Below are 27,852 nucleotides of genomic sequence, written 5' to 3'. Positions count from 1 at the left end.
CTCTGCTCACCGTTCTCTCAAAAGGCTATCTACCCATCCCCTCAGAAGCAGAGGCAGCAGGCGCCGAGGGCAGCATCGGTTGTTACCCTCAGCAGCCAGCCATGCCCCAGTCAGGCTGCTGTTCACAGCGCAGGAGGCAGATCAGGAGCTCTGTTCCTCACATGACGCATCTCAGGAGCTGGCCAATGAAGTCTACATCAGACCAGAGGGAGGGGGAGATGGGGAGGGCAGGGAGGCTCCTGGCTCCCACAGAATCGAGAACTTCTAATAATAATCCATACACACACACACACACACACACACACACACACACACACGCACACACACAGGCACAAACACACACATATACAAATGCATCCATTCATATATACATACACATACACATTCATACATATACAGACACACACATACACACAGACACAACACATACATATACACACAGAAAAACACAGACACACACACACAGACACCACACATATACACACACATACACAAACACTCTCTCACACACACAGACACATATACACAGAGACATATATACACAGACAGACACACTCTCACACACACAGACACATATACACAGAGACAAATATACACAGACGGACACATCCACACACACATACATACACACACACACACACACATCTGTTTTTGTTTGAGATGGTATCTCACTGTGTAGCCCTGACTGTACTGGAACTCCCAATGCAAACTAGACTGTCCTTGAACACATGGAGATTCCATCAGCCTCTGCCTCCCTAATTCTGGGGTTAAAGATGTGCACTATCACAACCGGTCATGATAGGCATGATTTTAACTGTAACTATTAGTCATATGCCCAGTTTAAAAGGTTGACATCTTATGTGAAAGTGTATATCACTTGTTACTTCCTCCCAGTCAAGATGCACATGATAAGTTGGGCTTTTTTCTTTCAGAGGCAGCATTACTAGGCTATAGTAAGCATTCTAACTTTGTGGAGTTGCCAGGAAGGAGTACGGTGTGACAGTTAAACAAAATCCACACAGCAGGGAAGATGGTTTGGCTAACACTACCCACAGAACATACATCATAGTTTATCAACCAGCCCTCGTACTGATGGACATCTGGGTTTCTTCCAGCCTTTCATCTCAGTGAACACTGCATTGTGTGACTGTGAGCTGAGCTGTTTCACACTTGCAGCAATGAATGTTCACAGCAGATTCCCGGAGGTGGAGCTGACGGTACCAAAGGGTCCATTCACACAGCCTTATTCCCTCCGCAAGGGTGGAAAAGTTTCGCCAGCTCTCCGTTCGAAACTCACTTTGTTTTTTTTGTTTCTTGACTCTTCATCGTGTTAAAACTCGATCTCTTGATTACCATCACCAGCTTTTCTAACGGGGGTGTCGTGCTGATCTATCATCTCTGCTTGACAGTCATGGTTGATGTTTCTGTTTAAAAATCATACACTGTGTGTTGTTTCTAGTGAGCTCTCTTGAGAACTTGCGTTATACACCAGGCTACATTTCACTTCTTTTGCTAAACTGCATTTTATTTGCATGTGGGGCATGTGTATATGCTGAGGCATGTGCGAAGTGGTTAGAAGACAAGTTTCAGGAGTCACTTCTCTCTTTCCACTGTGTAGGACCCAGGGAAACAACTCTGGTCATGAGGCTTGGGAGCAAGCCCCGTTACTCACTGAATTATCTTATCAGCATGACTCAATGTCTTTTGCATAATTATTTATTTATCTTTATTTATGTCTGTGAGTGTTTTACCTGCATTTATGCACCGGCATCACATGCATGCCTGGTGCTCACAGAAGCCAGAAGACAGTATCAGATCCCTTGAAACTAGAATTATAGGCAATCAGGAGCTACCATATAAATGCTGGGTTCAAACGAGGGCCCACTGCAAGAGCAATCAGTACTCGGCCACTGATCCACCTCTCCAACCCATGATGATTTATGTGAAAACACAGCAATACAACTGTTTTGTGTGTATATATTCTTTTCCATCATTATCACAGTTTTTGTCTTTTCTCTCTATTTCAGACATCTCTATTATCTGAGACTTAACCTCTGCACCATAACCAACACTAATTTTTCTCACAGCCTGACATTGCTCATGCACATAGCACTGGGTTTTGTTTTAATTCTGCCAGGTGGAGCCTTTCAACGTAATTTGTGGGGTTTGCAAGACTTGCCCTTCCCCCAGATAGTGAATGGCTTCACTTGGATTTTCCTGCTCTATTGTAGAAATTAAAATGTCTAATTTCTGTCTGCAACATGTTTATGTTATACTCTGGGACCCAGTTTTGTTTTTTTTTTTTTTTTTTAACATTTTGTTATTTCTAGGTGTGTAGGTGTTTGACCTCTGTGTATGACTACACCATGTGTGTGCAGTGCCCACAGAGGCCAGAAGAGGGCATCAGATCCTCTGGGACTTGAGTTATAAAGGGTTGTGAGCCACCATATGGGTTCTGGGAGTTGAACCCCAGTTCTCTGGAAGAGCAGACAGTGCTCTTAACCACTGAGTCATCTTCAGCACCACCCCCACCCCACCCCCACTCTCAACCCTTATCTCTCTGCCTTTTGTTGTTGTTTTGAGATAAGGACTCTCCACATCGCCTTGGCTGGTCTGGAACTTGTTATGTAGACTAGCCTAGCCTTGAAACCATATGGGTATGCCTGTGTCTGCTTCCTGAGTGCTGGGATAAAGGGTCTGCACTATCATGCCTTGCCTTTGGCACAGTTTTAAGGTTATAATGAGTTTTGAAATACTGTACTTCCTTCTAATGCTACTTCAAAATATTCTTTCTTTCTTTTTCTTTTTTTTTTTTTTTTTTTTTTTTTTTTTTCGAGACAGGGTTTCTCTGTGTAGTTTCGGTGTCTGTCCTGGATCTCACTCTGTAGACCAGGCTGGCCTCAAACTCACAGAGATCCACCTGGCTCTGCCTCCCGAGTGCTGGGATTAAAGGCATGTCATGGGCCACCACCACCCGGCCTATACTTTCACTTATATATTTATTTTCAAAGTTTCTCTGTAAAAAGTGTCAGTATTTCTCTAAGTTGACCTGTGACAAATAAGATGGGAATTTTGGCTAATAGTCAGTGAAGTTATTTTCAAGTCATTTGTCCAATTTTATCTATGTAAATAATCTGTAACACATGAAACTCTATGGCCTCCTTTTTACAGCTCGGTTGGTAAAGTAAAACAGTTGAAGTAATCAGCCCAGTTTTGTTCTCTGTTCTGATTGGCATCAGGGGAAGGCAAACTCATGAGTCCACTGGAACCACACTAACTATTGAAGATATCGTCTCTCCGTGTGTGCATGCACGCTTCTCTGTGTGAGTGTGGATGCACATGAGGGTGTACACATACAGAGGTCAGAAGACAATCTGGAGTGTCAGTTCTCACTGTCCACCTCATCTGAAACAGGCTCTGTCTTGTCTGTCAACTGCTGTGTTCTGCAGACTAGCTGCCCCAGGGATCCTCCCATCTCGCTTTAGGAATACTGCAATTACAGACCTGCACTGCCATACCCAGATTTATATGAGTTTTGGACATTAAAACTCAAGTCATCACATTCTTACAGCAAGCGTCTTACCCACTGAGCCACCCTCTGGGCCCCACCTAACGTCTCTCCTGTGGGCTACTTTGAAAGAGACTCTCATCCCTTTCCCATCCCTGGGTCCCCATGCAGGTGGCAGCCCATCCGTCCACTCATCAGCCAATTTGCCATCTTCCTTTGGTGTTAAGTGTGACTTGCTATCAATAAAGAAAAAAATACACTTTCCTGTATCATCAAGCCTGTTAGTGGTGATGATAAAGATTCCTCACATAGCCGGGCGGTGGTGGCACACGCCTTTAATCCCAGCACTCGGGAGGCAGAGGCAGGCAGATCTCTGTGAGTTTGAGGCCAGCCTGGTCTACAGAGGGAGTTCCAGGACAGCCAGGGTCACACAGTGAAACCTTGTCTCGTAAAACAAAACAAATAAACAAACAAAAAAAAGATCCCTCACAGAGCAAACTGCACCATGTTTATAGTTTCTGCACATCTGGCTTTGGTGATTGGCAATCTCCTTCCTGCCAATTAGAGAATTAAGGAAAGGTCTCTCTTCATCTCCTTCACAGTCCTATCAAAATGCTAACTGGAGGGTTCCCTGTGCCTGGCATCTGTCCTGTTTAACAGGGTAACTTCTAGGGAGGAAGCTGTTGAAGATTGACAGTGTTCTTAATCATGTATTTTACGTGTCTCATTATGAACAAGGGAGGCAGAGCCAAAAATATGCAGGCAATGTGTTATTAAGAGAAACAGACTGGTCTTGAATTGATTTTGCCTGCCATCAAAATTCAAAAGCTTCCCTGGGATCCACTGCACTGGGCTGACTTTTGGCTGAGCGATTACGGGTCAATGAGGAGCCAGCAGCAAACTGTTAGTCAACAAGGCACAGCTTGGGAAATGTAGGAAATTTATCTCACACATAAAAACAGCTGTTTTCTCGCGGGATCCAGTTCCTCCTCAGGGATTTTTAGGCTACTTCTCCTTAGGCTGAAGATGTAGCTCAGTTGGTAGAATGTTTGGGTCACATCCACAAGGCCCTGGGTTTTCTCCCCACAGCCATATAACCCAAGCATGGTGGTACATGTGTGTAAACCTAGCACTTGGGTAATAGAGGCAGGAGGATCAGAAGTTCAGGGTCATCCTTAGATACATAATGAGTTTGAGACTAATCTGGGCTAGATGAGTCCTTGTCTTAAAAAAATATTTTTTAAATGATGGAAAAAGTATCTCTGGTTTATACTTCAAGAGGAACAGGTAGTACAGCTTAGTGAACCTAAGCACTCTCCTTAGGGTAGATCTGGGTTTTATTTCCCTCTTATTTTAGACACATGTTGAGTGCCCTGGTTTTGTTTCTGTTGCTGGGATAAAATACTCTGACAATGGCAATGTTAAGGGAGGAAGTGTTTATTTGGATTATAGCTCCAGCTTCTGGTCAGCCATTGTGGGGAAGTCAAGGCATTCCCCAGTCACATCCACAGTCATCAGGAGCAGGAAGAGAATGAACACACATGTGTCCATGGCTCAGCTCACTTTCTCTACTCATGTACAGTCCAGGGCACAAACCCAAGGAACTGCCACCTGCCGGGTGCTGTGTTATCCCAGATCCATTAACATAATCAAGATGGTCCCCACAGATAGGCTCACTGACCAACCTGATCGGCACAGTTCCTCACTGCGACCTTCTCCCCAGGTGATTCTAGGTTGGGTCAAGTTGACAGCTCAAACTGACCATGACAGTGATGTGCAGTCAGGAACATTTTGTCATGAGTCATTGAGTACAAAAACACCCAGGAACGGAGCCACCCTCATGGTTTAATATCCAACACTTTTTCCTCCAGGATATTCTCTCTTCTGCTGTCTTCTGTCCCAGGGCCTGGTCTGGAAGACATTCTTCAGTAGTTTAGCCAGGAGTGAGCACTATCAACAGACCAAAGGCATCCCTGGGAGGAGTTGGGGTTCATTGTCTGAAGCACACAATCCCGGGGGTAGGCCACTGCTCCCGACCTAAAGGCAATTCTCAAGACAGAGGCTTCTCTGCACCTGCCTTTCTGACCCTAGCTCTTGTCAGTCATTGTCCCTCCTGGGCCTTGTGACTCAGTAGTCAGTTGATTTCTTACCTATTACCTAGTTCCTGTGTGCTACACTGTATCTTGGGGTTTCCCTGTATTTGACCACACCTGGTTTTTTTTTGTTTGTTTGTTTGTTTTTGGTTTTTTTTAAAAGAGAATATATTATTAAAATTTGACTCTGCCATTCATGACCTCAGGCAGTCTTGACTGCCAAAGCCTCTGGAGATTTCGGAGCACTCTGGTGGTAGCAAAGGCATGGCAGTGACCTCTGGAGCTGAGGCTGGAAAAGCAGCAGATGGGCACAGGGCTGTCTCAAGTGAAGCGAGCCTTGAGACTCTGCTGCATCTCTGGCTGGGTTGATGAGGGACTGAGAGATGGGGTTCAGCAGAATAAGACGGCAGCCCAGGACTGAGTGACATTTTCCCTTGGCTGGGGACATGGCTCAGTGGGTAAGGGTGTACCACCAGGCCTGATAACCTGAGGTCAACACCTGGAGCCTGGTGGAAGGAGAGACCCAATTGCTGCCATCTTATCTTCTGTCCACCTGTGCACTCTGGCCTGTGTGCCCCCACACCAAAATAAAATAAAATAAAATAAAATAAATATAAAAAAATAGAGAAAGAACCTTTTCCTTCGGGTAATTCTAGTGACTACATTTACACTGACTGTTCTCTGAACTACTGCAGAACCCCTGTGGGGAAACATCTGTGGTGGAAGGGGTGCTTCTTCATTGTGAACCCATGCAGACAGTTATCAACATGAAAAACAAGATGCGGTCTTCAGGCCCAAGGGAAGCTGTATGGATGAAGTATCCATGTGTCTTCACTGGTTTCCTAAATTTGCAAATCTATTTATTTTAAACTTAGATCAAATGTCTCATAACACATATGAAATGAAAACCCAAGCACCTTAAGTTTCTTTTTGAGACAGACCTTTAACAGGTATCTCAATGGGCTTCCCAAATAAGTAACTCCGGTGGTTCTAAGCCATAGTGGCAAGATACTGAAGCCCAGCCCACTGGAGAATTGATAGCATGGATGACCATAGCCAACAAGCCTTTCAGGGCATCTGGAATATGCCCATTACCTAGAAAGACACTGGAAAGAGGGTTCTTATCTTTGGTGATGATCACTTCTCCAACCTTCAATGGTATTTGCTCTAGAGTTTGTCCACTCAAAAAGATCAGAGACCCTGGGGATGGGCGGTTTTAATTTAAACCTTGGTATTAGCAGAATACCCAGTGTCTAGAAGGTTTGTCTGGTTTCCTGATGATAAAATAGCAGTGTTTACTTCATGGGTTTACACTGGAGATTGCACAAGAAAGTCCTCAGTAGTGAAAGAAGTGTCTGCACCCCTCCTCTGTTTAGTTACACAACCCATTTCTACCAGCCCGAGTGACACTCCCACAGGCAGTTCATAGGGGTGACTTTTGCTGAGGCCCGTGCTGACCGCACTGCATCTGCCTGTGAGTTTAGAGTTTGAGTGGCCGGGACTTATGTGGAATAAGCAGTTCTCTGGCACTTTTTCAATAGTGGGTGAATGGTTTATACGTTTCCTACGTTTTAGACAACTATTTCTGTGTAAGAAATCTCCGGTATTGTTATGATCTCCCTGTGGCAGTTGGGCGCTGCCCTAGATGCTACACAAATAATAACTTAAAATATTTTTCATCCTCCAATCACATGTAGAGAAAGTACTAAAGCTTAAAAACAAAGAGAATTTGCATGCATTTGGGCTCATCATGAGCCTAGTATTGTGCCAACTCCTGTACTAGTGGTTTTCATCTCATCCTCACAAGAATTCCATGAATTAGGTAATGCCATTATCTTGATTTGTATAATTGCTTGACCTAGGACTCAACATGGCTTCCCAAACAGCTAGAGGATCATAGGGGGTATAACAGTGTTCTGTAAAAGTGGTAGTTCTGATTCCCCATCAAGAGCTAAAATGCAGTGGCTCTGTGTTATCTGTTCTCATTGGCAAAATTTTGTTATTGAGCTACAACAGTGGTTCTCAATGTGTGGGTCAAGACCCCTTTGGATCGCATATCAGATATTTACATTACTATTTATAACAGTAGCATAATTAAGGTTATGAAGTAGCAATGAAATAACTTTATGGTTGGGGATCATCACCACATGAGGGACTGTATTAGTGGGTTGAACCATTAGGAAAGTTGGGAACCACTGGCCTACAACCAAATATACACAATATAACAGTGTGAGTACACATTAGAAACTTCACAGCCATTTGGTAGAGTGATTTTATATCTATTAAGTGTCATTTAAAAACTAACCAGGCATTGAATTTTTGCATAGTGTTTCATTGTATTATTAATTGTTAGGATAATCAATGGGAATTTTGTTACATGGCAGGTTGCAGATGGAAACAACAATCACCTTGATCCTTCACAAGCATTAGTGTGAAAGTGGCACTCTAACCCAGACCTTAATGAAATGATAAGATGTCTAGAGGAAGTGTTGATATTGATAACTTGAGGAGTTAGTGATAACTGAGTATTTGCTAGCTAATAGTCCTATAAGAATTGTGTGGTAGCTTCACAACAACCCTGGAACATCACAGAGTGTTTGTTGTGCATGCCCTTATCTTATTGAGTTTCAAATATTGCTGCCAAGACCCACTTTTCCCAGCACTCCCAGCATTCCTAGCTTTATGCTTTGTTGCGAGTTAGACCCATTCCAGCCAATGCTCTTGCATGCATTTGCACGCGCATATGCAAAGCTAGAGAGGCATCATAGTTCCTCACCACCCAAGAAAAGGGGGGACCCTGCTGTCTTACTTCTTATCTACAGGTCTGTATTTAGAGAGTATTTTACTGGGAGTCTGGGAATTGCTGCCTGGCCTCAGGGCAGAACCTTTCACTAGCAAGCAGAGCCTTTGACAGCCACTGACCTCTGCTCCTGGGATGAATGAAAATGTTTGGCAATGCGTTTGAAAAACACTAATTAAATGGGTTCTATCACTTGGGTATTTCCTGGATGTCAGTGTGTTTATTTTACAAGATGTGATTGAACTGGTATGAACTTTATAACAAGTCAGGGCCAGTAGGCTGAAAATAGATTATTGCTACAAGTACATTATTTTGATTAAACATATGGTAGGCCATGTACTGTAGGGAGAGGGGGTTTAAATTCTCTAGGGCTGATTTTGCATTGAGTGGCTTCTGAAAAAAACTACTCATTATTTGATCGTAGTTTTATAGACCCTCTTCAGATGTCTATTAGATTAGATAGACACTATTTAGTTTTGGAAAGACTTGACCACATGGCCCCTCCTATGCTGAATGTATCTGGGAGTATTCCAAAGCAGAGTTACTCTTCAAAACACAAGGTGCCGTGAACTGAGAGAGCGAAACAAAGATCACTGCCTGGACATAGAAGCACAAAACAGCTGAGTTACATTCAGGTATGTTCCATTAAACTCGGGCATAAAGAGGACATGGACCATGTGCTCAGTTCTCCGTGGACAGTTCCACACAATGGTAATGTTTCTGCCCTCTACATGTTAAGCATGGGTGTGCATTGTCTCCATGGCAACTCCCCTGTTTGAATAACCATCATTAAGAACCACATGAATCGTTTACTGTTGAAGGGGATTTTCTGCCACGCTTTTTCATTCACACTGGTTTTGTTTTTCTCTTTAACCTTCTCATAGCTGAAGTTTGCTTTCTCCATCTGATTTTATCCTAGCCCATCTTCTTTATGAGGCGCATAAATAAAGGGCGCGTCTTCTTTGACTGTCATTTGTTGGTTTCCAAATGCGTATGTTATAGGGATGAGTGTTTCGTTGTTACTTCCCTACGTAAGCACGTCATGGCTCTATATTAAATGCTGGCTTTTTCTTTTTACAGTGGGGCCATGCTAATAGATTCTGTGACCATCTAGTGTCTGTGACTAAAATAGCTCTTGCTGTATTTTTCCCCACTTTCAAAACATTCACCCTAAGGTAATATGGTGCTCCAAAATAATGCAAATCCTGAACAAGACAGATAAAAATCAGAATTGTGTGTATGTGTGTGTGTGTCTGTTTATACATACATGTGCTAGTGCATGTACAAGTATGTATGTGGAGACCAGAAGACAACCTTGAACAAAAGTAGGGAACCCTCTCCTTTGTTTATGAAGACAATGTCTTCATCTGGAACTCACTGAATAGGATGGGCTGGCTAGCCATCTGACTCGTCTGCCTGGCTTCAGGGCCCCAGAACTGGACTACAGGAGGGAGCCACCAGACCTGGTTTTTTTGTTGTTGTGTTTTGGGGTTTTTTTGTTTGTTTGTTTGTTTTTTGTATTTGGGATAAAACACAGGACCCATGCTTGAACAACAAGCATTTAACCAACTGGGCAATTTCCCTAGCCATAAAAATTGTATTTTTCAAAACACTATTGTAGTGGGGTGTGGTAGCACAGGTCTTCAATCTCAGCACTCTGGAGGCAGAGGCAGGTGGATCTCAGTGAGTGGTCTATATAGTGAGTTCCAGGCCAGCCAGCCAGCGCTACACAGTGAGACCTTATCTCTAAAACTAAACCAAACAAAACCCGGAAATGCTATTTTCTCTAATTGGTCTTCCAGGTGCTCCTAAATGTCTAAGCAATGGGATCATCTTTCCTCCTGCCTTATCTGTGTAAATCTGGCCTCTGTGAGGAAGCCTGGATTCCCACCTGGCTGAAAAGAGACTTCTCTTTCTCTTGCATCATTTCCCTAACATACAATACAGCAACTGAGCTCACCAGTAAGCATATTCATAGAGCAAGCAAGAGTGTCGAAACAGCTGATGTTAAAACGTATGTGTCTAAACGGACTCCGAAGGCTATATTTACATATTTATGCAGATATAGATAGATACAGATATAAGCATCAATAACAATAAGAAGAGAAGGCCATAAATTTGAAGGATGTGGAAACATTGAAAGAAGGGAATGGAGGGAAGTGATGTAATTATATTTTAATTTTAAAAAATTGATGTGAAAATCAAATACCAGATTATACTACCTTGAAAGATACAGATACTGGCGGCTACTTAAAAATTGTGAAATCACTTTCAGAGACGTTTTCTCGCTGAGATCTTCTTGCCTCTGAGAAAAACGAGCCGCAGCTGACAAACCCTTGATGCTCTGTGGAATTCTTGATTTTTCTTTCATGGGTAACAAGAGCTCTGAGGTGGCAAACCCAGGTTCCACCCTCAGAACCCTGAGAGTCTTGGAGGAAGTCTCAAATGGCAAAGCTCTACATCAGTGCTTGATATCAGGCAAGGGGAAGCCATGGCCGTTGGTGCCTTCCCAAAGCTGGGAGTGTCAGCCAGGACCGGCTGGAGGAAGCGCCTCTTCAGGGTGCTAGGGAGATTGAAAGGAGGAGTCAGAATCCAGCAAGAGAAAGTGACCGGGGTGCAAATCTTAGCTGCTTGTGGCTGGCTCACCATGCTGTATGGCTATAGAGGGAAATCTGCTGCTTCTGCCCAAGTGGGAACAAATGTCAGAGGGAAGGATGGGATTCAGGAGCACAGGAAGATTCGCTTAGCTGTGCCCCACCTTACCTGCACAGACTGCATCATCGTGAGACCCGCAGTGGGCGCCTGCTCTACTTATACGCTGATTGACGATGATGTTCTGGGGAACATTATGAAGTAACACAAGGGGAACTACGTGATTAACGGCAGGTGGTTTTCATACAGCACAGATGTGTTCACAAAGGGAGTTCACATCCTGGGGTGGATGGTGCAGGATGGAGCAAGGCTACAAATCATAAAATGCAAAATTGTGTATAATTGGAGATGACTAGAGTTCAACCAGTCCTGTGTGATTTTCTGCCATAGGTGTGCACATGTATGCCTGTGTGTGTGTGTGTGTGTGTGTGTGTGTGTGTGTGTGTGTGTGTGTGCGTGCGTGCGTGCGTGCGTGCGCGCACGCCTTACTCCTTGAGACAGTTTTTTCCCCCACTGGGACATGGGGCTCCCCAGCTTGACTAGGCAGACTGGCTAGGAAGCCCTCAGGATCCTCCTGTATCCCATCTAATACTGGGATTACAAGTGTATATCACCACACCAGCTGGGTGGTGCTGGGGATCGAACTCGGGTCCTTGTGCTTGTGTGGCAGTCTTTTGCTAATGAATCTATCTCCCTAGTGCTGAGATATTTTTTTTAAAACACATTCATGAAAATATTGGTTTGGGGAGCCATCAGTTTGGCTCAGCAGGTAAAGGTACTTGCTGCCAAACCTGGCAACCTAAATTCAATCCCTAGTAACCACATGGTGGAAGGAAAGAACCAGCATCTTCAGACTGTCAACTGACCTCCCTGTGTGCACTGTAACATGAGTGGGCACAGACACAGACATGTACAATAAATAGACAGATTTTTTTTAATTATTGATTTTTGAAAACAACACTAAAATATATACCCTCCCAACCTAAAAACTGTTTTGGGTACAATGATAGATAGATAGATAGATAGATAGATAGATAGATAGATAGATAGATAGATAGATAGATAGATGATAGACAGATAGATGATAGATAGATAGATAGATAGATAGATAGATAGATAGAGACAGAGACATAGAGACAGAGAGATAGAGAGACATAGAGATATATAGTGATGGACTAGGAAGTGGTGTCTAACATCTCACTTGCTCAGTTAGAAAGACATGCTGACCTAGCCAAAGCAGAGGACTGAGCAGAAAATTTGCATCAAGGGTTTGCTTTTCTCCAAGGGAAAAAAAAATACATCACAACTAAAAATAATCATCTTTGTGTGGTGAATTGCTTCCTTGTCTGACACACTGCTGAAGAGAGACTCATATAAGTACCTTTTGGGGGCTCAACATCGAGTCAATAAGGACATAATTGAGTCGAACGCCTCCCCTAAACATGACAAGATGGCCACAATTATAATGATGTGCATTGTTGGATAACGAGCCAATTGTGGGTACTATGAGTCACTCGGGACTCGATTCATTTACATGCGATAAAAATTACAGCATAGTAGTGAAATAGAAAGAGCCAACCCTGTAGTCATCTTTCCTCAGTGAGTAAGCTTTTGTGTAGATCTCTTGAGACAGGAAGATCCTAACCAATGCACATAAAAACCCATCACAGAGGAATTGAAATGATCTTAAGAAAGAAGATACTGATGAAAATCTTGGCCATCTGCAGCCTGAAAACACGGTGGCATCCAGCTTGCTGGCACATGGAGAAGAACTTGCTTCCGTATTCCCTTGACGAAGCTGACACTTACCGGGAACTTACTGTGAGTGCAGGATTTGGTCCAAGTCTTTAATGCATCGAATTCTTTTAATTCCCACAGTTATACTGATGTGTTGATGTGCTCTATTATTGTTCATTTCTGTCTGCCAGTGAGGAAACTGCCACAAAAGTGAGTTAAATAACTACCCGAAGGTCTTGCTATAAATGATAGACACTAGACTTAGACCCAGGCATTAGGACCTGGGAGCTTGTTCACACACCACACTTCAGTGTGGCATTGAACCTGGACCTAGACTTACATCCAGTGAAACCCAGAGATCCTTCTGTTCCGAGTCCTGCCACCCCCACAGCACATGCCTTTTTTAATTTGTGTTTTTAATATGTGTTCTGGGAATATAAACTCAAGTCCTTATGCTTGCTTAACAAGAACTCTTACCTGCTGAGCCGTCTTTCCATCCTAGGAACTAACCCTGATGTACAGAGTCAGTTCTTTCCCAAGTCTTCCTAATTTTCCAAAATGGACCCTCTTGGTATCACAGTATCCTGACCATTAAAGATGATGTAAGGACTTTCTTTTCCCTCCAAAGTTGGGATACAAATATCCAAGTTTTATATAAACTTTCAGACAGGATGCAAGGGTTTTCCCCACAGCCATCTTCAATTCTCTTGACCCATAGCTGAAGGTCACCCTCGTCCTTTATGAGGGAGACTTTGTGGAAAGGGGAGGAACAGATTCAACAGGTATTTTATTTAGAGTTAGAAGACTGGATGTGAAGTCTCCAAAACTCTGCCTTAGAGAAATAGACACTTTATCAGTCCGGGGACTGGATGGCCAGTACCTACCATTATCAGTAATCATTATTTATTATGCATTTACTACTATAGACAGAACACTATGTGATTCCAGGAAACACACACCAACACACACATCACACACACACACACACACACACACACACACACACACACACACGGACACACACGGACACACACATACACACAGGCATCACACACACACACATACACACACATACACACACACACACACACACACACACACACACTCACACACACTCAAGCATGCACATCTTGCTTTCAAGAGTTTTACAATCTTATTGAGGAAAAAAAAAAAACAACTGGACAAAAACTTGAGGAATACTACATGATGCTAACGATTGACAGTATGACCTGTGAAGTCGAAGACAGTGACACAAACAGGGGTCCTCTGCCTTCCTCTCAACTGCACTTCCGACACGTGGCCTCAGAGCCCAGACAGGCTTGTGTTTCTGTCTAATCATCTCCGTGATTGTCAGACCTTCGGATGTCAACCTCTTTCAAACTTTGTTCGGCTTTGGCTTGAAGGCTGAAGAAGGCCTCACTTGAGACTCACCCCACCGTTAAGCCAAGTCTCATATCTTCTATTTGTCCATCCATCTTCTAACACTTGGGGGCCTTGCAAAGCAAATCTATATTCTCTTCTTGATGTCATCATTTCAAATTCTGGCTTAGGATTCTTTGGTCCAGAGCATGTTTGTCTTTCTTATAAAAATAGAATAAAACAAACCAAACAAAAACAAAACAAAAAACCCTCTTTGTGAGTTTTTTCTCAACCCTCCTTTCTGTTTCTTTTATAAACGGTGGTGACAGGAATTGAACATAATATTTAACCATCCCAGAGAAAATGTACCTCAGCTTTTCTTAGAAAATATCCTTCTGTTAATGGATTCCCAATTCCCATTAACTATTTTATTTGGAACAAAATGCAGTTGGCTGATATAATCCTGTAGATACCTAGACATTTTCATGTGCTGCTGGGAAGCTGGGTTTTTCTCATCCTAGTTTCAAGCAGCTGCTTTGGGGCCCAAAAGTATCATTCTTTAATTTATCCCTTTAAATTTTATCTTGTTTTATATGGCCCAGGCTTCAACCTATAAAACGATTTTGGTCACTGAATCTGATCCAAAGAGAACCTGAGAAAAGGGAGAAATAGAAGAGTAAAATTATGCACAGCTGGAAATGAGATCAGAATTTTAACATTCCCTGAAAGACACAGTATTACAAAACAGAGAAACAACCCTCCTTGGTCACTGTACCTAATGGGTGGGGTTTCCTGGTTAACTAATTTGTTTAGGCCTTGAGGAGGGAATGGTGATGCTGAGACCATTAATACCGGTTCCATCGCAGCCTTCCCAGCATCTTATCATAAAGACGGAGTGAAGCATTTCTGAATGTGGCTGGTGTGAAAAGCAGTTGGGGCTGTGAAATGGACACTTGGCTCTGCTCTGCTCCACTCTGGATACTGCAGTGTTCTCAGACAGCTTGCTGTAAAGTCCTAGTTTGGAGCAGGTACAAGTTACTTTGAAAAGAAGGGACCAGCTTCTTCTGTTTCCTTTTCCTCAAGAGTCAAGGAGAGGGAGGAAAGGAATCAGCTCACCCATATTCAAAAGTATCTGAGAATTGTGCTTCATCTAACGTAATGCTTTCATGTCTTATCTATGACATTAAAATTTGTTTTGCTTAAAAACTGAAACTGATTGAGGTCTGGAAGATAAAAATTATTGGAGCCACACAGCTTTTGCTTCTGTAGATACTGATAAACCCCAGCCAGATTCCCAGCACCACTGTTTTCAGGTATGTGCCATGGGGACGTTCTGCATTTTAGGCATGGTTGCCATGGCATTTGACTCTGTTTCCCACGTCTCTGAAAATTTCATTGTTGATCCCCTTTATCTATTTCATTGCCATTCTGCACTATCAAAATTATCCTAATTACAGGGTCTGGAGAGATTGCTTAATAGTTAAGGCAACACTTGCTGCTCTTGTAGAAGACCAGAACAGTGGCTCACAACCATCTGTAGCTCCACTTCTGGGGGATCTAATGCCCTCTTCTGGTCTCTGTGGGCGCTGAGAATTCATGTGGTACACAGACATACAGGCAGGCAAACACCCATAATCATAAAATAAAATTTTTTTCATTATCATAGTATTACATTGATATGTGGGACTAGCACTCCTATATATTGTTACTTCCAGAAGTGTGTCTGACTTTTACATTGCCCTTTGTTATTTTTTTATTAATGTCTTTTTAATCCTTTTGTTAAGTTCTGAGAGTGGTACAACTATTTTTATTATACACACACCGAACTTATAAAATAATTCGATGACAATGAACATTTAAAAGACCTTTGATGCTATTGTCTGAGGAATTAGCCAGTCTCAGAGCAGATGGAGACTCCTTATAGTTTTTCCATCGAGCTGTTATACAGTTTTTTAGACATAGTACTTTTAGAAAGTTTGCTATTTGAATTCTGCCTTTCAAAATATGTTCTGGCTGTTGGTCCTAGTGCTTTAGAAATAAGCTGGTTTTTGCAGGACGGATTCTTGGCCTGTCTGTGATGAAATGTCCAGTCAATCCTTAGGAATTGCTTTGTAGGCAACCACGTCGCTTAGAAACCAGCAGATGCATGCTTCCCTTTCCCATTGTGCTCACTTTTTCTTGCATAATTGAATTGGCTGTCTAGGAAATTCATCACTTTGAATGTTGGGTGTAAAAGGCCTCACTGTCCCTTCCCTGTCATTAATAGGACCATGTGTAAATGTCACCAGCTTAACAGATATCTATACCTGCCTCCTACACACCACACATTGCTACAACGTTGAAAAGAAAGGCAGAAAGCGATTCCCTGTCCTCATTCAATTTACTTTCTAGGTGGTTAGAAAAAGATGTGTAGGGCTGGAGAGATGGCTCAGCCGTTAAAGGCTAGGCTCACAACCAAAAATATAAGAAAAAGATGTGTAGACCTTGTAAGAATCCGGTGATGATGCCCAGTAGAGAGAAAAGTTAATGGGGAAAGATGGCGCTTCATATTAGAAGCAGAATGAGCTGTAACTGTACATAAAACAGTCACGGAATGTTCTGTGGAGAATGTGGCATTTGAGTCAAGACATGACAGAGTTGAGCCCCAAGGATGGAACAAGTCTAAAGGCTCGGACACACATGTGGGCACCAGACATGGCTGGAGAGCAGCCAAGGAAGTCAAGGATTTGATCAGGGTCCGTGATGAGGAGGGAGAGGCAGCGATCAAAGAAATGTTGGAGGCAAGAAGTTCGGCTCCACTCTTGAGAGTAATGAGAAGCTGCCGGGAGATGTTTGAGCAGTGTCCAACGGAAAACTCTTTGCCAAAATGATTGGTCTGTGTTTTAAAAGAAAAAACTAGCTACTGTGTCAGGAGTAAATGGAGGGAATGGGAAGAGCTGGGAGATAGAGGCAGAGGGAGAACAGAGGAGACCAGTTAACAGGCCTCACACTTGCTGGTCTGCTGATGTGGAGCCGGGTAGAACAGAGGGGCCTTGGAGGAATATGGAATGTTGGACTGAATGTTTGGAATGTTGGGATATTTCACTTAACTGAGATTAAGAAAACTGGGAGAAATAAAATTTGGGGGAAAGACAATAGTCAGATTAAGGCGTGTTGTATTTGAGGTGCTAAATTGAGAAAGCCATGGGGAGATGTCAACTAGGTGGGATTGAGGGCCCCAGATTCTGAAAGGAAAAAAAAATCTCAATTGGGCATTGTATTTTGAGGATTATAAAAATTCTTCAAAAAGTAGATTCACTTTTTAAAGAATCAATGATTTAAGGAATAAATAACAAACAAACAAACAAATTGCAGAATTGTCACTGTGTCAACCCTAATTTTGAAGGTGGAGGAGATGGAAAGAAAACCCCAGTGTTGACCTGGAAGACATGAATGAGATAGAACACAGGTGAGGTAATGCCCAGGAAAGTGAACAAGGACAGTACTTACAAGAACCATCAGTGTCTGCCTTACTCACTGCAGCTGCTTGTGGTGATATTGTGTCCCCCAATATATTGTAAACTCCAATAAACTTATCTGGGGGTCAGAGAACAGAATAGCCACTGTATTAAACATAGGTTAGGCAGTGGTAGCACTTGCCTTTAATCCGAGCATTCCGGAGGCAGAAATCCATCTGGATCTCTGTGAGTTCAAAGCCACACTGGAAACAGCCAGGCATGGTGACACATGCCTTTAGTCCCAGGAAGTGTGGCAGGAAGCAGAAAGGTATATAAGGCGTGAGGACCAGAAACTTGAGCCCCTTTAAGCTTTTAGGCTTTTGAGGAGCAGTACAGCTGAGATCCATTCAGATGAGGACACAGAGGCTTCCAGTTTGAGGAAACAATATCAGCTGAGGAATGATGAGGTGAGGTTGGATTGTTCTGTTTCTCTGATCATTCAGTGTTCACTCCAACACCTTGTTCCTTAGTTTTTATCAAAATAAGACCTTTTAAAATTTGTGCTACAGCTGCTATAACAAACTTCCACGGGCTGGTTGGTTTATCAACAAGGGAGGTGTGTTTATTGTGGTTTCACAGGCTGGGAATCAAAGTCTGGGGTCCAGCATTGCCAGATTCTGATCAACTGCTGACTTCTCTTCACATCCATCCAGGGAAGAAGGCAAGAGAGTACCCTGGGGTCTGTTGTATAAAGGTAGTAATTGTACTCACATGGACTCCATCCTCCTCACTCGGTTACCTCCCCTAAAAAGCCTTACCTTTTAGTACCATCACACTAGGAAACAGGACAGGAATTCAATGTATGGATTTGGGGGTGATAAGTTCAGTCCATTTTAATGCCAATTGCTACCAATAGGCCTGCTGCATCTTAATTTATTCCATCACTATAACAGAAGACCTGGAGCCCAGCAATGTATAAAGAAAAGTTTGCTTTGGGCCTTGCAGTTCCAGAGTCAGGGAACTTAGAAGAGAGGGTACCAACATCAGCTTAGTTTCTGGTGCAGGCCACATGCTAAAGTCTACACAGGGCAGAAAACAGACAGCAAGCAGACATGCGTGAAGGATTGGACCAGGGCAAGCTGATGTAAAATAACCCACTCGTGTGATGAGTTTAGTCTCATCAGAAGTTCATTAATGCTTTCACAAGGGTACATCCACCGTGATCCCATTGCCTGTGAGGGCTTTAACCGCCCCCCCCCAACTGCCAGCACATTGAGGAGTTAAACTTCAGTGTGAGTCTTACTGAGACAATCTGACATTCAACCCTCCCCAGTTTAGTGAACAACTGGGAAAAAATGACTCTTGGATGAAAAGATATGGAGATATCTGTGATGTCTACAAGATCAGTGTCCACAGGAGGGAAGGGCTGTGTCCCCTTTTCCTAATTTGTATAGCTTTAAATGTAATTCTGATTCTTTCTAAACAGGGAAACTTGGGGGCTCTATCTTAGCCAGTCATTAAGTCTGGTGTCATATTTTTACCAGTTGCAATTGTTAACAGGGCATGGCTCCTGCCTCTGACTTTGTTTCCTTCTGACAGCAGGCTTAAGTAATAGAGTGAATCTGTCAGAAACAATCCCCAGCCCTGAATTTTTGTTTAGCTGAATATGAAATTGCTGAGTGTCCGTTCTTTCTCAGCATAAGGAAAGCGTTATTTTCCTCCCCATCACCATGCTTGTTAACAGCTTACTGTCAATCAGAATGTTATTTCTCTGTTATTAATTCCACATTCCCCCCTTCACTTTGTAAGTCTGTGTTTTACTATATGTGTAAGTGTGGGTTTATTTTTACTTTATTCATCCTGCTCAGCATGTGGTGTGCTCTTTCACTGTGAGTTTTTGTTTTGTTTTCTTCTGAAAAGTTCCCAGCCAACTCCCCTTAAAATACCACTCCACTGACAATCTGTTAATTCTTTCTTCAGGCTAAAAATATTGTTGCGTGTGTGCTGGGACCTCTGTGTTTCCCCTCTGCTTATGTCCATTCTCTTATGCTTCCATCTTTCGTTTTTGTCTTCACTGAATTCTCTATCTCTTCCTTGACACTATAACTTAATTCTTCTGGAGTTTTTTTTTTTAAATATTGTTTTGGATTTATTTATTTTATGTGCATGCATATTCTGGCTGCATGTGAATATGTGCTCCATATGTGTGCAGTGCCTGCAGGGTCCAGAAGAGGGCATCAGATCTCCTGGAACTGGAGATACAAGCTGTTTGCAAGTCCCCTTGTGGGTACTGGGAACTGATCTCTGGGTCCCCTCTGCAAGAGCAACTGGTGGTCCTAAGCACTGAGCTATCTCTTTGGCTCCTGGGGGGTGTTTGAAGAAGAGGGCATTCCAATGTTCTGGGTTTTCCATTTCTGATTCACTGTGTCTAATCTTGTTTCCCTTCGCTTGCCTTTTTTGGCAGTCTTTCACACCTTTTGTCTTCTGTCTCCCTTCAGCCAGCTGGGTTCTGAAGCAGCTGAAATGAGAAAACGGCAGCAGTCCCAAAATGAAGGAACCCAGGCTGTGTCTCCAGCACCCGGAAACCAGAGGCCCAACAACACCTGCTGCTTCTGCTGGTGCTGCTGCTGTAGCTGCTCCTGGTAGGTCCATACTAGACCCTATACTAGTGGAAGCATATGTACCAAAGCTTTGTCTCACAGAAACCTGCCAACCTGTTCTCCTTGCCCACGGTGTAGGTAGAAATCTCTGAAGACCATCATGTGATGTAAGATGCACATCCTATAAGCAAAATTAGCTCCCTCAGTACTGACATTTAAAATGTTGGTAAAGAATGGGAAATTTCTTTAATGTCATGGCTTCTTCCATGTATGCTTCTTATGGATATGGATAAAAATAATAAGGTCATAATTGTGAGGTTACCGATCTACAAGCAGCAGTGACAGGATGGTTCAAGAGCCAGGAATATTAAGGGAGTGTCCAATACTATTGCACTCGGTGTTAAGTGTAGTGTTCTGTTTTGTTTTTTATTACATGTTTCCTCACAGGGGTTGGTTGCATCTGGTGGTATAATCAGAGCACTGTGAGTCAGAGTGGTGGCCTTAGCCACAGCCCTCTTGCCAGCAAAGCCATGGAGTGAAGAGGGAAGGACTTGGGACCACAATTCTGAAAGATCAGACACTGTGCTTGGAAGGAAGATCAAGTCAGTCCACTAAAATCTCTGAAATTAGAGCCACAGAGTATTGTTTTTGTTGCAGTTTAACCACTGACATGCTGCAGGATAGCTGTTTATTCTTTTCTTCCCCCCTCAAACCATAAAAAGAAAGACAAGCTGGTCTCCAGGGTTTCGGTCTTGTGCTAGAAGTCCATGCTTCAGGTCTCTTTCCAGGTCCAGATTCCCAAAGTGTACTAAATGTGAAAATCAGTCAATTCAAAATCTGTGAGAGTTACATGGATTAGATAGCTCAAGAGAAGACTAGATTTACTGGAACTTACCGTTGAACCCTAAGCTTGGGGGTTCTTTCAAGACCCAGTTTTATAAGTAGAACTACTAGTGTAGCCATGGCTACTAGGTCTCCCTGGCCTGTTTCAAAACCTAACAAAAGGCCCAAGTGGTCAAGTCATCTTCTGCATGGCCTCCATGGTTTTCCAGTGTCCATTGAGGTTGCTCTTTTTATATGATCCAGCTTCACTGTGGCCAAGGCAGAGGATGGAAGCGTGTCCTCACAGTGAGTTGATGGTCTCCCTTGACGATGAAAAAGCTGCAGCTGATCACGAAAAGTGCAGGCCCAGGAAGCCTCGGGTATTGTAGTCATCAGGAAGGCTCAGGGAGGCTCAGACTGGTTCTTTTTATAAGTATAAAATTTGCTTTCTAAATGATGATTCTCTGTTAGGGAAAGTCATACATGATTAATTTGCATTCAATTTCAGATGAAGGAAGGAGAGTTCTAGATGGGGTTGCTATCTCTGTCATAGTTAAGAGGTTTTCTGTTGTTTTTTTTTTTCTCATCACCCCTACAGAGAATATTGAGCACAATTCTTAACCCATGAAAGGACCTAGTGAGACAGTATGGGAGTTCCTTAGGCAGACTGCCAGGGATCAAATTGTGTTCTTATTTGTTAGCAACTGTGTAACCAATAATAAACTAGTTCATCTTTCTGGTCCTCACAAGCCTCATCTGTCAAATAACTAATGTGAACCCATATCTCATAAGGCTATAAAATTAAATGAGATGCTACATGCGGTGTGCTAAGAGGAGCCTATGACACAGAGCGAGCATTTAATATGATTTAGCTCCCCGGGCAGTGGAAAATGGCCTACTGGGATAATAGAATCCACTCAAAGAGTGTAGTGCAAAATTAACAAAACAGCATGAGATGGTTCAGCAGGCAAGAGGACTTGCCATGTGAGCCTGGTGACCCCAGTTTGATCCCTGGGACCAACACACTGAAAGCAGAGCGGCAACCCCGGAGGGTTGTCACCTGGCTCCACACACCTGCCGCAGCACACTCATGCCTGCACACACACACACACACACACACACGAGCATGCGCACACATGTCACATATACACACGACGACAACAAAAGTTTAGAAGCAGCGTGTAGGTGCAGCACAGAAACTAGCCTAGAAAATAAAACTATTTTATCCTAACTTCGGTATAAACACCGGAATCCGGTTACGTGGCATTAAAGATGGACTCCAGTTTCTCATTTGCCCTTTGATGTGTTCCTGAGATAAGTTATTGTTTAATTTGCCTGGTAAAATTTAGTTTTCAATTTTTTATTTGTTTTTATGTTTCTGGGTATTTTGCCTGCATGTACGTCTATGTGCCACGTGCCCCACTGGTAGCCAGAAAGACCAGAAAAGGGCGTCCAATCTCCAAGGACTGGAGTTACAGATGGTCCTGAGCTGCCCACTCCCTGTGGGTGCTGGGAGTCGAACCCAGCTCACCTGGAAGAGCGGCCAGTGCTCTTCACCACCAAGTCACCTCTCCAGCCCCCAGTTCTTCATCATTTTCAGAATTAAAACACTCTACCATACTCTTAAAGTTGGGTTGTATGCTGTTAGATGACTAATAAATACAGACATTTGCCATTTTAACAACAGGGATATATTCTGAAAACCATAAGTAGGGCCATTTCATCCTTTTGACAGCATCATAGGTTGGACCTAAGCAAACCTAGATCATGCAGGCCAATCACTCCATGTGGCTCCTTGAGGACTCAGGAGGCAGGAGATGGATGCTCTTGGTGTAGGTTCCTTGGACTATTTTTTATGAGTGATATTATTTTTATTTTATTTTATTCTTCTATATGGGTGTTTTGTCTGTGTGTGTGTGTCTGTGTACCGCATGCATGCAGTGCCTACAGAAGCCAGAAGAGGGCATCAGATCCCCTTGGACTAAAGTTATAGACCAGTGTGAGCCACACCATGTGGGTGCTGGGAACTGAACATGGATCTGCCAAAGAATAGCCAGTGCTCTTAACTCCTGAGTCACCTCCCCAGTCCTGTGACATTATATGTATTAGTGCGCTCTACCAACAAAAAGTACAATAAACACAAAAACAGGTAACAACATAGTTATTCATTAGCGAGTGTATACTGCACATAGCTACATGTGCTGTGTGCTCATGTGACCTGCAGGATAGGTGACTGCCTACACCAGCATCATCGCAAACAAGTGAGTCATGTATTGCCCCACAACACAACAGTGGTGAAGCTGTCACTAAGAGAGGGAATTTTAAGCTCCATTATAATCAAGAACCACTGTTACTTATGATCTGTCACTGATGGCAACATTTTTATGTAGTATGCAACTATACTCCGGGAGTTTTGATTCTGTTGCCTCCTAGACATCTTTGTGACTATATGCATTGAATCATCAAACACCCCAACTCGTTTGTAAGCATCAGACTGTCCCAAAACACAGACTAAAGATCATGAACAAAGTAGCCTTTCGAAGCTGCGTCAGCCTTCAACACCCTTTGAGTAACAATATTTTAGACACCCCCGAAAGGCATGATGCCTTTCTTGCCTGGGTGTTCTGTTAACTAGTCTGAAACCAGAGCCTAGTTGTCAGAACTGCTATCAGCAGTGGATCATGATTGCCTAACTAACTTAAAATTATAGTCTACATTTAACAAGGCACAAACATGATAGCTAGCTTCTCTTCTCATATGAAATTTTGTTTTTATTCATTGTACATAGTGAAAGATTCCATGAAGGTGTTCATGTTAAGTGTACCATGTACCTTGAGTATATTCATTCCCTCGCCTTCCCTTTTCTCACTCCCCTCCACTCCCCCCCACCTTCTCCTATTCATTCACCCAGATATAAGCAGTTTGAGTTTTCAGGAAGCACAAAAATCCAATTGCCTTGCACTATGGATTTTAATTATAGTATTGTTTACATGATTTCAGATGAAAATATCCTTTACACATTAAGTTTTTAGAATTTCATTATTTTTGTGCTTTGAATTTAAAAGAGAAAATTGTAAGTTTTTTTTTTTTTTTTTTTTTTTGAGTGAGAAATACTTTTTAAAAAAAGAAAAAAATGTTCTTTAAATTTTCCAGGCTAGGTCAAAGGAGCAGAACAAACAGCACAATGAAAAAAAATGTAATTTAGAGCCCAAAAAGCGTTAGGAATCAAAACATGAAGCAGCTGTCCCCTTGGATGGGGGACTGCTGTTGGGTGACTGGCTTCACTTCCTTTTAAGGAAGTAAAGAGCTGAAAAAATAAATTTCTATGTCTAGGGATAAACGTAAATGCTTCACTATAGCTTCACATTACGGGCTTTTTAAACCATGGGGCCTTTCTTTCAGATCTGCATTTCTCATCCACACTTCACTGACAGCCGTCACTCACGGAATAATTTCCTCCTCCTTATGAAATTATCAGCGTTTCACTGTAGAAAGGGGTGCAGGGGACATTCCCACTGGGTATCCCTACGGTCTCCTCCAAGTCTAGAGTGTGGCGTACTTCGTGATGACTGCTAGGAACTGTGGCCTTGGGCAAGAGCCCCTTCCTTCCCTAACACAGTCTCTTTCTCTTGTTCCCTCGTGTCCTCCATTTCAAGAAGAAATGTGAAGAAAATGAGGTTTATAACTTTTCACTGTCTTACACACGAGCCATGAATGCCCCAAGTACAGTGAACAAAATCCACATGTATGCTGAGCCTTTTCTGCAGGAAAGAAAAGGGAACTTTGAGAGCACCATTCACGCATCTGAAGGTTCAAGGTCCACCCTAACTTGCCTCTTTAGCTAGTAGCCTTCTGGCTGATTCTTTTTACTGAGGAATAACTGAAACACCCTGCTGCTTCTCACCACCTGCTGTCAGTACAGTATGAAGTTTAGGAGCTGCTACAATACTTGAACCCATGTGCAAGTGTGCTGGAGACTAGAAACTTATGTATTCACAAACACAAAGGGCACAGAGAAGGTCAGAGGGTGAACCTGTCCAATGTGTTTTTGAACTTAGCGCTAAGGTCCAAATGGTCTGTGTAACCTCTCATGATAGCAGAGGCTGCATTAAAATAATCCAGTCTCCTTTTCCCCAATATCACTGGGTGCTAATTGCCTCTTCAATGCCTGCCTGCTTTTAGTGGTGTTCACCAAGCAAGAAATAGTAAAGATTAGAACTCAAGAGCTATGATCTACCTACCATTCCCCCATGGTGACATGACCTCTGTTTGATAATGAGTGATGGTCAGTGTCTTAGTAGTGTTTCTGTTACTGTGATAAAACACTATGACCAAAACCAACTTGGGGAGGAAACTGTATTTCATCTTATACATCTAGGTAAAAGCCCATCCCTGAGGGAAATAAGAGCAGGGACTCAAGAAAGGGAGGAACCTGGAGGCAGGAACTGAAGCAGAAACCATGGAGGGGTGCTGCTTACTGGCTTGCTCCTCGTGGCTTGCTTAGCCTGATTTCTTACGGTACCCAAGACCACCATCCCTGAAGTGACACCTCCCACAGTGCTCTGGGCCCTCCCATGTCAATTATCAATCATGAAAAATGCTCTACAGGTTTGCCAACAGGCCAGTCTGATGGGGGCATTTTCTCATTCAAGGTTTCCTCGTTCTAAATGACTCTAGCTTGTGTCAAGTTGACATAAAACTGGCCAGCACAGTCAGGTCATGGCCATGGGGAACAAAGGACCCGGAGAATTCCTGACTGAAGCCCTCCTGAGCTCTTGTTCCCAGTTTCTCCTAAAATCATTCTTCTCTGGCTATTTTATGAATTAGACATAGTATTGGGATTTGCAGATAAAATGCTCCCCATAGTCTCGTGTATTTGAACATTGGGTCACTAGCTGATGGTGCTGTTTGGGGAGGCTGCATAACCTTGTTTTAACACTTTAAGCTCTTTTTAAAAGCATTACCTTTTGGTAAAGATAGCTGGCAGACATGGGCTATTTGGTGTGGACCTTTGAGGGCTATTGCACACATGATTCAACTCTCTCTCTCTCTCTCTCTCTCTCTCTCTCTCTCTCTCTCTCTCTCTCTCTCTCTCTCTCTCTCTCTCTTCTTCCTGCCTGTACTTATGAAGGGAACAGCCACTATAAGGTCCCATCTCCACAGAAGATGCTTCCCTGCTATGATGAATTAATGTCCCCTGAAACTATAGGTCAAAATAAGAAACAAAACTATCTTCACTAAAGAAAATGATGATGACAATATATGTTTTAGTTTCATAGGTTAGCAAGTCTACCTGCTATAAAGGTGGGATTAGATACCAGGCCTCTTAATATGCAGTGCATTGACTAGTCCCCATTAATATGGTACTTACAAACTTTTCATTACCAGGTTTGATATGAACCACTGATAAATACAACTTCCCCAGTCTAACTCACAATCTCGAATGCTACTTGGGGTATGGCTCATCAGATTTGGCCAGTGACACTAGATGCTTTACAGGAAAGATTGGTCACAGAATAAATTTAGTAAATTAACTAACTAGTCCTTTGAAACTAAAACTGTCTCTCTTTTAGAAGTATTAGTTCCCAGAATTCCTAGACCGTGGGATAGAGCTCACTAAGTAAATGCTGAGACCTTCATAAACATGCTTTTGGTTGTCCCGCCCTCCATTTTTAACAAGTACCACAGCCTCTGTAATTCAAAACAGTGCAAAAAGAATGTCCTATTTTATCCTCCGATGCTGTCACCCTTGAGCTCCCTGCCAATGGAAATACTAAGATGCATGCTTTCAAAGCCAAAGGATATTTTTTGAAAAGGAAAACAAGAATCCAAGTCTGTACCATGGTGAAGAAATTACTCCCTGAAAATACAGAGACTCCCAATATGCAAGCTGAATCATCTCATTAGAGACAATGGTGAATAAGTGTCTCCTGTGTACCTGTCGCCCTCAGAGAGCTGATTCATCTCGCATGGAGCATAACCTATTCCTGTGAAATGATTTGCTCTGCACACAGTTTCCAAAGCCCTTGCAACAGGATCATCATGAACATAGCTTGCACAGAGGTCTAGGCTTGATACGCCATCCCACAATGACATGGGGGATTTTCCTGAATAGCTCCTATCAGCTATGTGCAGTTTACCCAACCAAGAAACTAGCTACCAGAGGGTCATAGCTTTCACAGACCACAGACACCAGCCAGAGTGGGCATTAGGACTCTGGAACGTCTATAGACCATTCATTCATTAAATCGAAAGGTTACAATTGCTCAAGTATTCATGGTTGGCATCTGAATTTGTCCACCATGTTCTTCCTGTCTCCATGGTGACAAAGAACAAAGTCATTAGGCAATCCAGGCACCAGTACTTGGTTTGATTTCCAGGTTATCCTTTTAAAGAGTTTGGTATTATAATAGTTGCTTTGGGTCACATATAAAACAGATTTGACAGGCCCCTGTCTACGGTGAAGCTGTCAGAATGAAAACTATGCTGACCTGTGTCCATCACAGATATATTCTCCCTGCCCTTTTTTTGAAATTTCATTTACTTTAAAAAAAAAATATTTTTCTGTGGCTGAAGAGGCGGCTCCGTCATTTGAGAACACTTGTTGCTCTTGCTGAGGATCCTGCTTCAGCACCCAGCACCCACATGGCAGCTCACCACCATCCCTAACTCCAGTCCCAGGGGATCTGGCACTCTCTTCTGGCTTCTGCGGGCACCAGGCATACCTTCAGTGTAGTTACAAATATGTAGACAAAGCAATCACATACATAAAGTAAAGGTTAATGAATCTTTGTAAGGATGAATACATTCTAAGTTTCATATTGTGCAATTTAGATTTCCAACA

The 27,852-nt window shown here is 42.8% G+C and overlaps 1 protein-coding gene across 6 annotated transcripts in view; it reads left to right on the top strand.

Annotated features, from left to right (window-relative positions):
• Rgs17 (regulator of G protein signaling 17) overlaps positions 1-27,852 on the top strand; it is a 93,360-nt gene that overhangs the window by 45,937 nt on the left and 19,571 nt on the right. For 4 of the 6 annotated variants that reach the window (XM_028890227.2, XM_028890226.2, XM_037200456.1 and 1 more), the window contains exon 2: positions 20,085-20,228. The exons of 1 other annotated variant lie outside the window; for it this stretch is intronic. In XM_028890227.2, the coding sequence (XP_028746060.1) occupies positions 20,110-20,228 (119 nt within the window). In that variant the 5' untranslated portion in view covers positions 20,085-20,109. Of the gene's footprint in view, positions 1-12,780; positions 12,875-20,084; positions 20,229-27,852 lie in introns of all 6 variants that reach the window. One more of the 6 variants, XM_028890225.2, reaches the window with a different exon arrangement.

Source organism: Peromyscus leucopus, chromosome 8a (assembly GCF_004664715.2).
Source record: "Peromyscus leucopus breed LL Stock chromosome 8a, UCI_PerLeu_2.1, whole genome shotgun sequence".
In the NCBI taxonomy this organism is placed as follows: domain Eukaryota; kingdom Metazoa; phylum Chordata; class Mammalia; order Rodentia; family Cricetidae; genus Peromyscus; species Peromyscus leucopus.
The sequence above is the reverse complement of the archived record's forward strand: the minus strand, read 5'-3'. Positions and strand labels throughout refer to the sequence as shown.